This window comes from Anopheles stephensi, unplaced genomic scaffold, assembly GCF_013141755.1.
Source record: "Anopheles stephensi strain Indian unplaced genomic scaffold, UCI_ANSTEP_V1.0 ucontig120, whole genome shotgun sequence".
Lineage (NCBI taxonomy): Eukaryota > Metazoa > Arthropoda > Insecta > Diptera > Culicidae > Anopheles > Anopheles stephensi.
The window spans coordinates 1-15,124 of record NW_023405037.1 but is presented as its reverse complement, the minus strand read 5'-3'; the positions used below and the strand labels follow the sequence as shown (position 1 = coordinate 15,124).

Sequence of the window (15,124 nt, the reverse complement as noted above, 5' to 3'; positions counted from 1 at the left end):
TGAACGATACGCCACCCAACAACACCCACAAAATGTCCGGTACAGATTTCACTCTCTCTCGCTCTAATCTCTAATAAACTGAAACAGGTGTTATGCGGACGGAGGAAACTTCATCTACCAAAGCACCGGCCAAAGTGCGCACGGTGCAGTTTATGAACTTTGTGTTCTCTGTGTCAGCCGTGCATAGAACCCGCACCCGCAAGAGCATTCCCATACCCTGCTGCATTCGTTCGTTACAGCTTTTATCACCTCGTGTAAGCTGGATAAGCAACGAGAAGCGATTGCAAAATGCAATCGGTGATCCATCACAAAGTTTCGATCCGCTTTATTTGATCAAACTTTCGATAATGCCGAACAAAAACGTGATTTACCTCGAGGCGTTCATGCAGATCTGGGCAAGCTCTAGGTAGCGTTGAGTGCAGATTGTGAAGCTTGTTTTTTCTTTGGTGGAATTTTTGGGATAGTTTTGCCGCAACGCGTCGCAGCACGTAGAGGTGTTTTAAAACTAAGTTATAAGAGATTTTACAAAAAAAAAGATATGTACTTCAAATTGTTACTAAAGTACTCTGAGCACTAAAGAGCGTCAAATATTTACACGCCTAAATGTATGCAATTAGTAGTTTGAAGTTCCTTTTTTGGCATTCGTGATCGCTTTGCACGTTTCAAGCAAATTTCAGATTCACAAAAAAGTCACAAACTTCGTAAAATTGGTCTTAAAAGATTGTTTATAACACATGCCCTAGAAAACCGCCCCAATTTCCAATCCACTATAGCAACACGAACGACGCTCATAAAATCTCTACACTAAAAGCAAAACAAACGTTGTTGCACCCTCTTTCGGCTGGCAATATTGGAACATTCCAGACTGCATCACTATCATCGCCGTCGATAGCAGCAATGTCATCAGCCGTACATCAATCGTGCTATCATGCTTGGTATGCTCTCGAAATCTCATCATCGTAGCAAGACTGTCATCACGCCCGCCTTCAAGCACATACGCTTCCATTTTCACAAACTTTGGGAGCGTATGGGTGAGTGTGTGTGTGTGTGTGCTGGCCATGGATGCATTCACATTGTTATAGCATATAATGTCGATAAATCTTCACCCAGTTGATTGATTTATTGACGATTTTCCAACATGAAGCCGATCTTCGTTGCAACACGGGGCAGAGCGAACAAAGCGAGCTGGAAACAAGCGCAGCGAACGTGCGAATGTCGATTTCATTCGTTTGGTTTTGGGGGAAATTTATTTATTTTATTCTTCCATCCACAATACACTGTGCCGGGTTAAGATGGCGGGCACAAATCGGACGGTGGATTGTGGGTCTCGTTACGCCTTCGACTTCACTGATAAATTATCCCAACATCCTATTTACCGATGTCAGGCTGAACGTCAGCTTACGATGACTGATCCGCTAAAGAAATATGGTTCGGGACATTTGCAACCCTGCAAGTCTAAAAGTGATGCAGTGTCGAATCACACACACGCAGACACATAACAACTTAACCTGTCATCGGTTGCATTAACGTTTCTGGGTACGATTCATTCACCATCAATCGCCGGTGACATGTCGCATTTAATTTCTTATCCCACCATGAGCGCTAGATTATTTTGGTTTCCGGGTTGAACATTTCGTTTCGGCTGGCCCATACAGTCACCAGCAGAGGCGAATGAAAAAATCACCATTAACTTAATAGAGAATCCAGATCGGTGAAATGAAACAACGAAGCAACAACAGCAACAACAAAAAAACAACGCCAAAGACCTGCACCATCATAATATTATTCCAATCAATTGAACACACATAATGATTTTCCGAGCAAAAACAAAACCCCCAACCAACCGTGCTGCTGGCAGCGTAATGAATGCGTCTCTCAAAAGAAATGGTTTATTTTATGTTTATCCTTTCGGTTCTCTCCTTCCTTCGCACCATCACCGTTTCACTGGCTTAATAAATAAATTCCAAGGGATAACGCATGCAGAATAGGGTACACACAATCCAAAACAAGATAATGCAGACCAACCAACCTGAGAAAGAGAGAGAGAGCTAACTACCATCACTACTTGCCATCGACACACGTAGCCCCAAACATAGCGCGGTTCTGCACCGTCGAGTCTCGCTGCCTTATCGTCGTAATTTAATTTAACGGATTTATTTAATAAATAAATACACATAAACAATTAAGGACAAAAGACAAAACCCCTCTGACCAGGCGTGAGGAGCGTGAACCGTACCGAATATATCGATGCAGCGCCAGCACTTATCCAACACTGTAAGGCCCACCGTGAACAGGACAGGACGACCAAAACGAAGCAAATGCGAAAGCGACAGCATAAAAAAAATGGCTGCAAAATGCTTTCTGACCGCGGGACTCAAAGTCCGAAATAAATTTGCACGTAACGCAATTACTCCATTTACTCCAATTTCCACCCGAAATGCAGCAAACGTGTGCGCTCCCGATTGCATACCCAGCAGGCGCAGAAAACGCTCCTTGCTCGATGCACGAGCCGTTTGGCGATTTCCGATGCTCATTTCGCGTGCCGGGAAGGTAGAGTGCTGACCGGGGAGCATTAAATTTATCTTCCCATTTTGTTGCTACGTTTGTTGTGCATAATTTTTTAAAACCTCATCTCTGTATTTTGCAATATGCACAAACAGACGCGTCGATTTTATGGAGATGAATTTTATCCCCCATCGGCTGTGTTTACGATTTTCGATCGCTAACAATCTCTATCGAAACACATGCAGCGTACATCATATCTTAACTATTTTTTTGTTTTTAAGGACAATAACAAGCAAAACAGGTCACAAGGTGGGTCCATTGGGACCTTACAGTATGCCTTCTGTAATTGAGCTGAATGAGCTCAATAGGAAGCATTATTTAAAAATTCATATTTTGCCTCCAATGGTTGACTATGAAGTTATCGAAACAATATCACAATTCTTATCCTTCAATCGCAAACCGAGTACCAGCTCAGGCATGAATACTCCGCTGTGAAACTAGCGAACTGAATCTGCTTCTCAACATTTCCAACTCCCTTGAGTAATCGCATCATCTCTCCTTTTTCCAGCCGTACTTCAAATCCCTAGCGAAAGTGTATGTTCGTCGTCACTCATGTGTGTTACTCATCTGTGTTTCTTCTTGTTCTTTTATTCTCCCTCCCCTGCCCACCTAGGTACCCATGCCGAGTTCGAGCTGACGCCGATCGTATCGATCGGGATATTTATTGGCATTTTAACGGTGCTTATCTGCATTATAATCGCGGTCGCGGCCGCCTTCAAGCTGCGAGCGTCCCAGGCCAAACAGCACACCACCACCGGCGGCAAACGGCCCGGTAATCTGCCAATTAAGGAGAAAATCTCATTACCGCTCAGCCAGTCGGAAGACATGTACGACGAGAAGAACCCGGACGTTGTCCCATCGAACGAGGGTAAGCGCGTCGCGTTCCGGAACCATTGATCCTAGCCCATTGGGCGTCCACACACCCTTACCCACACAAACACACACACGAACCAAATTGGACGGACACATCCTTGCAGACGAACAGGCGCCTAGACGAGCGTTCGATTACTTTTGCCGACTCGAGCTAATGCCTGATGCCCTGATGCTTTCGGAGCTTTCGTTTTGCTATCGCTTGAACGCTTCCTTTTCCGTCATTTTCCAACAGCCCGTGTCATTCTTCCTTACCGTAAAGACAACACACACCAACAAAAAAAAACAAACGAATTCCCCCATGCACTGCTGTCCTCATTTGAAATGCTGCAGAAAAATGTCTTGCGCTTACGATGTTCCCTTCCCTTTGTTTCGATGTTGCTATTATTTTCCCGTACGATTCGTTTTCCCGACACACTACCGACTAGCGTCCCAATCCCAAACGTTATTGTCTGTTGCGCTTGTGCACTCGTTTTCATAGTCATTGGCATCGGCATCGTCACGGTTTTCGGTGTGCAGCAATGCTTAATGACGATGGCTTAATCTTGGCAGGAAAGCAACACCTTCCCACTGCGGGTACATTTCATTGCGACTTAGCTTCATTATTGCGCTCCATTCTGCCATCTCTGTCTGTGTTTCTGTCTCCATCACACATACACACTCTCTATCTGTCTCTCTCTATCTATCTCTCTCTCTCTCTCCATTTAACATTTTCCAGATCCCGATTACAAATTAATATCAGCAAATCAGACTCCCACAGCGCTGCATAATTCATTATGCAACAGCAAACATGACATTATCGGCAGGACGATACTAGACGATAGCCGGAAAACGTACCTAACCGGGGTAGGTTCATCATTTCATTAGCTTTTTAGCATATGCATATAGAACGACTCATCACGCAGCACCGGGGCCGCAGGGGGGTTCGATGGGTGGGATGGGCGCCTGAAGTGAAAAGGAAGCTGTAGGTACCCTCCAGGGGGACCCCGGGGCTTTCTTTTCGTGCCTTTTCACCTGCAAACCCCGCTCCTCGGCAACAAACACAAATACGCCACAGATGCATTCACCCATGTAGTGATTTGTTCCTTTCTCCCCCTGTATTATTTTCCACCAGCTTCGAACGTGCAACTGGCTAGAGCTATAGTTTTAACAACTTATTAGTACACTTACATCATCGCTTTATTGAACTGTATTTAAACCACATGCTACTTGAAGAAAACGGTACTACCTTTTCCACTCGCATTGTGCTTCTTTGTGACTGCAAAGCTGGGAGACAACATCTTTTTCGTGTCTTCGTTATGCTTTAATGATAATTCATATATATTTTTTTCTTTTTCCATTTATTTCTTTTAATTATTTTTTAGTGTTTATACAACAATGAAGTAGACGATTGTTATGGCATCCTTTACAAAGTAAGACATTACATTTTTAAATTATTAAAAAAAAGGAAACAAAAATTGGCGTTGGTCGGTTTTGTTTATCTGATTGTATGATGATTAATATTTAGTCCTTAAAGTTTAGATTGGGTAAAACATTAGCTTATGTTCATTTGTGTTACTTATGGCAAAATTTTTAAATTTTTAATTTTGTATGTTTGTATATTATTTTCTTTCTTTATCATGATTTTTTTTATTTAAGAATAAAATGTCATTCTTTCAGGTATAAACGGACGTAAATAGCTAATTGATTACCTTTTTATTTAAGACTTTTCCTGAACTCCTGTTAATTTATTAATTTTGTAATTAATTTTACTTGTAATTAACGACTTACAAGAAATTTCTTAAAGCTCCCGATATATTTATACACTAGTATACAAGCGTATATAATTAAGAGCTATTGTTATGACACATACATAAGCTGTACACTTAATTATTGAAACGTTTCAACAAAAGATCGACAGCAGCCGGTACACATGAAGCCAATATTAAACTTTATTGGCGAAAAACTGTCCACTTACACAGCAAACCGTGCTAACCCAATCAATGGGCACCTAACGTACGGGCAAACGAAGATGATGTTGCGTTGAAAAGGGCAGAACCCAAATGCATCCGAGTGGAAGAAATACTGTGAGAGCAGATGCGTAACTTCCGCTTTCATACAATTCCTCAGATGTGCCGGCTCCATGCCATACCGAACAGCACTGAATAGCAAATACGTCCTACGACACAAAGTCATCCACTGCTCGAGGCTTTTCCGGCCTGACCTTTCCAACGACCACAAGGCACTCAATCAGCGGGAAATCACAATCTGTGTGCCTGCTGAAACGTACGTTTTCTATCCCTCCACCACGAACGCAGGGGACACATTCGAGAGTATATTTGCAACGAGACACACACACACACATTCAATCTCGTTTTGTTGGCTTCACCTGTTTATCTGCCCGCAAGGTAGTACTCAGTAGCGATTTTGATGCCGTGACCTGACGATAACTTTTGCCAAGCCGAATAGGAACGTATCTAGCGTACCGACCTAGCGGTAGCAACTATTCATGCTACTCTGCCGTTAACGTCCCCGGTGGACGGAGAACGAAGCAGCACCTTCAAGCTACTTGGCCCTACACGGCCCTTGATAAGCGTTCGTTACCGGCACCAAGGCTCATACATACTGGCAGCTCGGTATTGATGCATTCCGAGCGAGCCACTGGCAAGACAAAATTACAAACTATGTCACCGCGTACATTCCACTTACTGCCAACTACGGTGGGGCCGTACACCGGCGCGGCTAATCCGACGAACGTTTCGACTTAAAAGCGGCCGGATGAATGTGGGTCAAGTAAAAGCTCCCGGCGTGCACAAATTAATCACGGCAGCACACTTCCACGTATGCGTCGTGCGTGTGTGTTGATGGCTGGCACCATCCTCCCCCCAGACCAATGTCACCGGGCGGATGTTCATTTGTAATAACGGCAGATTGTATCATTTGCGTCTTTTTTGCGGCCACCGGTCTTGCTTTTATATGCTGCTGTAGAAAATGTGGGATCTTCTACACAAAATGGGGGGGGGGGGCATATCATGGCCATTAAGCGGGGGAACGTGTTCACGTACCGAAACGGAATCTCCGAAGGGATGGTCACAGAGCGTAGATGTGCTTCTTGCTGCGTTTTCTTCACTCGCAATCCTGGGTTGGAAAATTAGCTTTGCATGGCTCAATTTACGAATGAAAGGTTTCCCAAACCACTTGGTTTGATGATGGAGCTCTCCTTGGCCCGTACTATCCATTCTTGGCCATTCCGGAAACTACTAATACTTTAACATTTCCAAGAAACAGTGCATTACAATATGCTGAATAGCTCGGGAAACGTAGTTATTCTAATCATTTGTTCATCGAACTGCTGTTGATGAGTAAATATGAATCAATTTTCTCGCAATGAGCTCATATGCTTCGTTGGCCACGTCCTTTAAAGAGCATGTTACGCGTCTGAAGGAACATACGGATACGTATGTTGTGGTGTTCGATCTCTACGCGAATGACACGTAATATTTGACGTAGCTAAATGGATTTAAGTTATTGGATACTAGAAAATGAAAGTCTCTTTGAGTTTTAATCCTCGCAATCGTCGAGGCCACCGTGCAATTTGAAAAGACCGAGAGAAAGCCTCAGGAACAACGGTCGCCCATGGGAAAACCCATGCACATGTTGTTCTCTAAAATTATAGCACATTTGCATTTTAATACGCTAACCTTTAAAAAAAGACAACAAAAAACCACACCTAACTGCGGTGCCCAATGATCCCGGCAAAAGGAAAAACCCGAACCAATTGCACCAAGTTGTCATATTCCGGCGACCGGCGTCCGGTTCAATTCACCCGATATGACATAACCTTGGCCGAACGAACAGCTACGAGAGGGTACAGCAGCCAGCCAGCAAACAAACAATTCGAATAATGACGAGAATCGCGATACAATCGCTACCGTCCGCAACATCCAGCGCACGGAACGCTCCATATCGCTTTATGTGCGCTTTATGGGCTCCCGTGGACAACACCCTGTTCAACATACCCATTACATCGGTCACATCCTGAAGAGCAGGGTGTTCGCCCTTAACATGGTACCGTGGCCAAACGTCAAGTGCTGATTATATTGCCTTTCCAAATGGCCACCATTGGGCGGACACCGCGTCGGGACACTACCGGGCCCAAGTTCATCGGTGCACTAGCGCGTTGACCATTCGAATCGCGAACTCTGACACGATACGACTTCTAGGGCAATAATCGTTACCGTGCAGAGCTATCGGTACCGTCCCCTACCGCGTCCACCGCGTGTCTTCATACTAGTGGCGGCTAGTGCGTGGTTCATTTTAGGACCTATCTTCTTTTTTTTTGCATTCAAACTTATTTGCTCCATCATGTTCCACCCGGGAACCATTCACGATTCACGGTGAATCGCGAACCGAATAGAGCCAAGCTAGACACACAAAAGCGCACGAGTGCTTGAACGTTCCGAATGCGTCACAAGTACGGTGCAATCTTTCAGTTTTATGCAATTTCCGCACTACAGCTACCGGTTCCGCTTTGCCGTGCCAATCGATCCGATACGAATAAAATTTCGTACCTCTTCGTACTGACCCATTGATGGGCACCCAATTATTGGGCTGGCCCAAAATGTAGCGAACCGTAAAGATAACCCACCCCGACCGATAAAGCGCCCAGTACACGTTTCCCTGGGGGGAACTTTTCGTGTATGTGTGTGTGTGTGCTGTTTGTACATGAACGAACGGCCCATATCGTGGCCAGTACACCATTAAAAAGCTAGTAAATGATCCGTCAAGTCTCCTGAGCACTTCGAAGTTCATATGGTTATCTCTGGCCAGAGCGGACACATTCGCTGGATCGCTCTTAGTGGACTCTGGAGGTTAATACTCCAACATGCCCAACGGTTCTATCGACATATGGGCGTTTTTTTTTTTTATTTCAGCCTGGAACTCGTTGTTGATCATTAGTTTTGTTCAGTCATAATGATCTATCTTAGGTTGATTGTCAATTAAGCATTGTTTGTTTTTTAAACCAATAACCGAAAAATCAACGGTCCAAGTTGATTGCATTTGGATGGAAATTCGACACAAAAAAAAACCCTTAAACGCAACAAACTAGTTCATCGTGAGCAATTTAAGCTGGTGTTCTGCAATATCATCAACCGGCCAATCAAGTTACCGCAAGATGAAAAATCGCAACAGAGCAACCAAAAACCGCCCTTGCACTTTTCTGCCTCACTGCAATAAGACGAGCCGGTCACTTTGTGACATGATTTCTGTCCAACCGAGCACAAGAAACGACCGCTTCAGGAACGACCGGATGAGGACTAAAAATATAGATAACCTCCAAGGAGTAACGAAAAAAAACTAACCACCCCCTCCCCGTGTGTACCCAAGCAAACTCAACCTAATCTACTGTCGCCTCGGTCAGTTCGGTACGGTTCGTTTTTTTTTTTTTGTTTCATTCTCAACACAGCCAGAAACCCGTTGCCGGACTGTTGGGTGTCTTATTTTGCCGGCAGGCAATTGCAGCAACCGTTGCGACTGTCGATTACCCGCAGGACCCGGCCGGGACACCGACGTCCGAATCCGCTGCATCCGAATCCTCTCGTCGAAAGGGGTCAAGCGCACAGCAAATTCGTCAGAGTGGAGTAAAAATGCAAACATCGTACGGCGAGGCCATGACATTCTGCTGCAGTTAGCTTTTTTAGCTTGGACTGTCGCTCGCAAGGGTGCTGTGTGTGTGTGCTGGTGTGAGATGTATACATAAAAAGGCAGATACAGAATTGTACGTTGGGTGGGTTGAGAATAGCCAGTTGGACAGTTTGCCACCTGAAGGCAGACAGACACTCAACAGCAATCCCGGCACTATCGTGAGAACGAAGCTCAAGAATCACGAAGATCACGACCTGCTGCTGCAGCGTAGTGTCTTCGGTCCCGGGTTCGGGTTCCTGGTTAGCGGCGACATTGTGTCTTGTGACAGCTAGCCGGGCTAAAGTGTCCCCAGTAGCAGTGTTCCGGGTTGGAAGGAAACGCTGCACCGAGTAGGAGATGCTGAAGAAGCACAAAAAAACCGGCAGACCTCCAACGCTATCGCCCGGAACGAGCACGAGCATAACAAGATGACCCAGTTGGATAACGGGATTTTTTTAATGAAATCGTTCAATGTGTTACTCCACCTCCCGGCCATGCCGGGGCTGTTGTGTAGCGTGCACGATGGGGCAGTTAAAAATTCTTGGAAAATGGCTATCCCGCACTATGGTCAACAGTGGAGCAAACGAGTGAATTTGAAAATTTCTAAACTATGAATATTTTTCAAATGTAAAACATATTAAAATAATTTATTTTTTTATTTATTGGCACAAAAATGAAAGATTAAGTTTTATGCAATTGATCCATATCCCACCGTGAGCCCTATGTCGGGATCGCTCTTTCCACTGTTGGCGCTTTATCGCCCATCAAATATCGTACCTGCTCGGTGCCGGAAGTCTGGCAAGCTACGCGAAACGAGCACCCCAGCAATGCAATTCACCGCTCATGTCCAAGATAATTCCCTTCATTCGGTGCTCGAATGAATCTTTTGCTCGTTACCAGAAGACGGTACCGCTGGCACACTATTAATAGACTGTCCGGACCGGGCGAAACACACGATACGGTGTGCGTCTGCGACAAGGGGATCACTTCGTACGTGGTTTCTTTTTCTTACGCTCCTTTTCGGCTCCCTGCTCGTTGGCTTTATCCTGAGAAAATACCCCATGATGGCACTGACGGTGCCCTGTGTGGACAATGTTCATCCATTTCTTGCTAGATCCATTTACGAGATTCGCCATTCAACCGTAGCGTCTCACCTTGGCCACCGCTACGACTTGCCGGAAGTTGACAAGAGAATCCGGAGAGTGTGTGTGTGTCTGTATCCAACACAATGGCACCCAAATGGAAAGTCCAACCCCGTAAGGCACTGTGTACAATCAGTGTAAATGGCTGTTTTTTTTTTTCGTCAACGATGCTTCTCAGCAGAATGTTGCCGTAGGTCGGTATTACGATGGAATTTAAAGTAACACAACGCAAGACAGTTGTTCCAAGTTAAGCCTCAAGATTATTGAGGCGTTATAAAATTTCTGATAAATTTGACTCAATACGGTTTCAAGTCAATTTTCTAAAAAAGGGATTTACACAATGGGTTTATATTTGAATGATTTAGTTGAGTCATTTAGCTAGAGAATGCACTCCTAAAGGTATGCACTACGATCGAGAATTAAATTTAACGTTAATGTCTAATGGCTCTAATACATCGTCCTTCCAGCGAGCATAAAACAAACATTCATCTTCCTCTCCTTGGTGACAGGTCACCCGTGGACATTGCGCCTCCAACAACAATGTAAACACAGGAAATCCATTCACTGAATTCCATCGGGAGTATGACCGTTCACTTCAAAAGTTTCAAATTCCATTGCTCTCTACTGTCCCAGTGGACCTACCCTACTAGCTCTCCAAAACCATCTCCAAACTCCTCTGTACGACCAGGACATAGAAATACATAGCTTCGAAAAGGCATATCTACAGAGTTAACGAGTTAACAAGCTGCACGGTGCCTGCCTGAAAGTCTACATTTGGGCGCTATCGTTGCACTGGCGCCATCTTGCTTGCAGCGGATCGTGCCACAAAGTCCCCCGACTCGCGATGGATCACAAATCATGATGCACATCTGCATCATACACCCACCGCACCAAAACGAGTCCTTCAGACGGTTTGGCCGATAAAAGCAACTCCACATTTGGAGCCGACTTTCGGACTTTCATGACGCAACTCACCGAAAGGTTTCAACAAGCACACACACACACACACACACATGGTACCACGGTATGTGATGACTGTAAACGACACCATTTCGTATGCAGCTGTCGCGCAACGCCGTCAGCGTCCGCTTCGAGGACGAAAGTCCGACTCCGAACCCGCTGGGGCCCGCGGTAGATCACACGCACGAACGCACCCGTCCGCTCGGGCTAATGCATGGCGAAAACAAAGCGGACACCGTGCGGCAGAATGCGGAAAATCAAACGTCCGCGGTACATATGGACGTTTTCCATTCCGAGCATCGCATTCCGATGTCTGCAATGGGCCAAAAACCGGACGAAAAGTTTCGGTTGCGATAATGCACTTCGGCGATGAACTTTCGTGATGGCAATGGGGTCGGAACGCGGGCATTCCTGCTTGAGGGGTCATTTGAAGACCTGCATGCCTTTCCGGCTCCATGACAATCTTTCATTCCATCCTTATCGGCAAACGCCGGGCGTTGGATGATTTTCGACCGTTTCTCCCACTCCCGGTGAACGCAAAGTTTGTTGCGTTTGTGACATTTTGTAAACCGCTACCAGCAAACGTCCGGCAACTGAGCACGTTCGATTGAATGACGCTGAAAGTTCTGCCCACAGCAAAAAAAAAAACAGCCGAATATTGTACGAGCTCACTTTTATCTTTGTCCCACACCTCTGTTTGGCAGCTGGCCGGCAAACTTTCCTACCTAGCTCCCGGTCTCGAAAAGACACGATTCACGGTGTTTCTATCAGAGCGCATGACACACTCAACTTCCCGGCACAGCGGTTGAAACGTTCCGAACAGTTTAAACCGACCATCACCTCTAAAGTCTGCCTGCAACCCTTACCAGGTAGCCTGGTGGTAGCGCTGGTGAAAATAAATGTCCCACAAATGGCGAGTCATCAATCCAATCAAAAGTCCTTATAAATGACTTGCTGGTACCGGTTTCATGGGAATTAAACCACCGTGTGCTTATGGTGGCAGGCCATCTCGACGACGACGTCGTTTATCTCTTTGTTTTGTGACCTAATTACACTCGATTAGCCTGTGTGTGTGTTTTTTTTTTCTGTATCGACCAGATAAGACCAGAGAGAGATCGCAACAAGAATTTCACTTTCAAACAATTTACATCAAAGCATCAAATTACATGAATGTGCGGTTTTGCACAAGTTTCCTTTTCCTGAACAGTTTACCATTAACCCAGCGAAACCATCTTCTTGCTTTTTCATACTCTTTAGATTTGTATATGACTGCCAATATGCAATTTATGTTAAATGAGCAAAGATAGGGTAATAAAAACACTACATTGCATACTGCCAGGCGCACAACCGTGCTGTTTGACGAAAAATATAAAAAAAGATTTATAAGTGTTTTAATTTATTTAATGAATGTTTTTTGTTTTGCAAATTAATTGTACAAAAACCCTTTTTCCCCATTAAAAATATGAGCTTTGTCAGTACTACACCACAAACAATCACAATCATCACCCATTTCATGTTGTGTTAACCAATATCAACTCCATACTCATTCACTACCGTAGAACCTGTGTACATAGCTTTTCTTGCCAAGCTCTCTGGAAGCTTTTTCATCGCTTACATGCAGTTCATTTCGCCATCAAAGTTTTCATGTCACATTTTCTCACGTATCTCGATTGTTTTAAAAGAGCGTTTAACGGACAAATATTAACAGCTTAACGTTCTTCTATGTTTCCAACCAATCTGCTCCACCGGGGAACACACACACAGTCAGCTAATGAAGTGCATTACGCGGAGCTGGCCCTGGCAATACCGCACGACGACACTAGTGGCAAAACCCATCTCAACAACCATCTGAACAAGCTGCCACCACCGCCGGCCTACAACTACTTCGACGAGCCGACGATCTACGCCCAGATAGATCACGGTGGCAGCTTCAAGACGGTGGGGCCACCACCGCATCCCCCCTCGACGATACCCACGGCCGTCGGTGCTGCCGCGACCGGTAACTCCTTCCCGCTAATATCGCCGGTGTCGCAGCAACACCACCACCATCCACTAACGCTGCAGCTGCAGCAGGACGCAACGCAACCGGCGTCCTCCCATCAGCACCATGCGCCTCACACGCCCCACACACCGACGACTGCCTCGCTGCTGCAGCTATCGCAGCCGCTCACGCAGCATCAAGGTGCCGTCCTGGCGCACTCGCCACTGCAGCTGCCCCACACCCTGCCTCAGTCACCCTCGATACCGACGGCCAACGGTGGCAGCGGTAGCAAGCAATACCTAAGGGAGATCGTAACCGTGCGGACACCGCTCGCCTTTTCCCAGCAGGAAAGCTGCGTCTAATGCGCCGCCGGGAAGTGGTAGCACAAAATTGGAGGGGGAGATAGGAAAATGATAGAGAGAGAGAGAGAGCGAGAGAGAAGACAGGGAAGAAGAAAAAGGCAATTAACAGAATGACTAATGGAAGTGGAATCCTACCAAGGATATTCGCACAACTGCTCAAATTACACTCTAAACACTTGTCCAAACGAAGCAAAATTTTATTAAAAACCTCAGTTTATGGTTATAATTTAGGAGTTTAAATTAGCTAAGCCCAAACAATCAATCAAGCAAAAATCAGGTTGCGAGGCACGATAATCCTCAACGGGAAAGTTGTGTGATGCGGATTGCATTCATTTAGGCTTTCACTAGACATTCGTTTAATAGATTAAAGCCTTAACGTTCCATGCAATGCCACGTTAGTTAGATCAAATTCAGTTTACGGATTCATTTTGCTTCAATTTCCTCCCAACAGAAATTACGCCATCATTTCAGCACCAGATTTCAACCCCAACTGCGCGCGACAAACAGTAAACAACAAATCACTTTAATTAAATTATTTAAGCTACTTTTCCTCGGACCCCTCGACGGTCGGACAGCGAAAGTTACGTCTTCCAAACCACACAATCGTTCAGGTTGCGATCGGTGCGTTCGATCACTATTATTTCCGGTATGTCGGGCAGATGCGGTTGCCGCATAATTAATTGACAGCGATTCATCAAATCAAACTCAGTGCAACCACAATGCACCACGGAGACACACACGCACACTCGAATGCACCTGCCGAGAGTTGTTTCATTTAAAGTCAATTTTTAAAGAACCGCAACATCTTGGGTATGGTTTCTTTAAGCTCGCTTACCACAAACCTGGGTTGATCTCGTCAAACTTTGCAAGCCACGCGGGACTATTTTGACAGTGCATTAAAATTGGTCTCATGTCTGAACGAAGCATGTTTAACGGGGAAAGGAAGTGTAGGCGCATCGCTACATCGCGATAATTTCCGCCAATAATAACGAAATAATAATCACTGCGTTGTCTACCATCCGGTCTTCTCAGACGGTCTGCCATCTGGTGCTGTTAGTGCTTCGATGAAATTAAAGACCCAGCCCAGTGTGCGTGTTGCGTGATGCCACTCATGATGGCAGAATTGTAGATTATCATGTTTCTGCTTAATGGAAAATTTATGTAGATTTCCACCCTTGCTGCCACTGCCGGTTGGAACACGACTTTACCAGTGTTAGCTTGTCCTCGCCTTTCCTTTGTTGCATGATGTAATGGGGGAGGGGAGGGGGGGTTGGAAATGTTGGAACCACTCAACGAGGACTCATGCTGGGCGAGCAATCGATTTGATAGTGTCCTTGCGTTAAAATTTGTAACCACTGCTGATGGCAGGGCTTAAAGGTGACGCAGAACATGATTCATTTTAAATTATTCAATCAGCATCAGTAGATTAGCTGATACGAACACTCCAGCAGTATTTGAGTATGATTTCATTCAATTCAAGACAAAACTGTATAGGTTGATATCTTATTGTCTTACAGGTTTTGTGGACTCTGACAGCTCATCAAGTCTACTTATAAACTATTCCGCTCTTGCACGCTGTT

General features: G+C 45.2%; 1 protein-coding gene across 1 annotated transcript in view; it reads left to right on the top strand.

Moving 5' to 3' along the window:
- LOC118515252 overlaps positions 1–13,892 on the top strand; it is a gene marked incomplete at its 5' end in the record, with an annotated part of 39,194 nt that extends 25,302 nt beyond the window's left edge. Inside the window, 3 exons of the mRNA XM_036061938.1 lie at positions 3,179–3,433; positions 4,154–4,281; positions 12,966–13,892. Coding sequence (XP_035917831.1) covers positions 3,179–3,433; positions 4,154–4,281; positions 12,966–13,544 — 962 coding nt within the window. The remainder of the gene's footprint in view (positions 1–3,178; positions 3,434–4,153; positions 4,282–12,965) is intronic.
- Between the last annotated feature and the right edge of the window lie 1,232 nt (positions 13,893–15,124).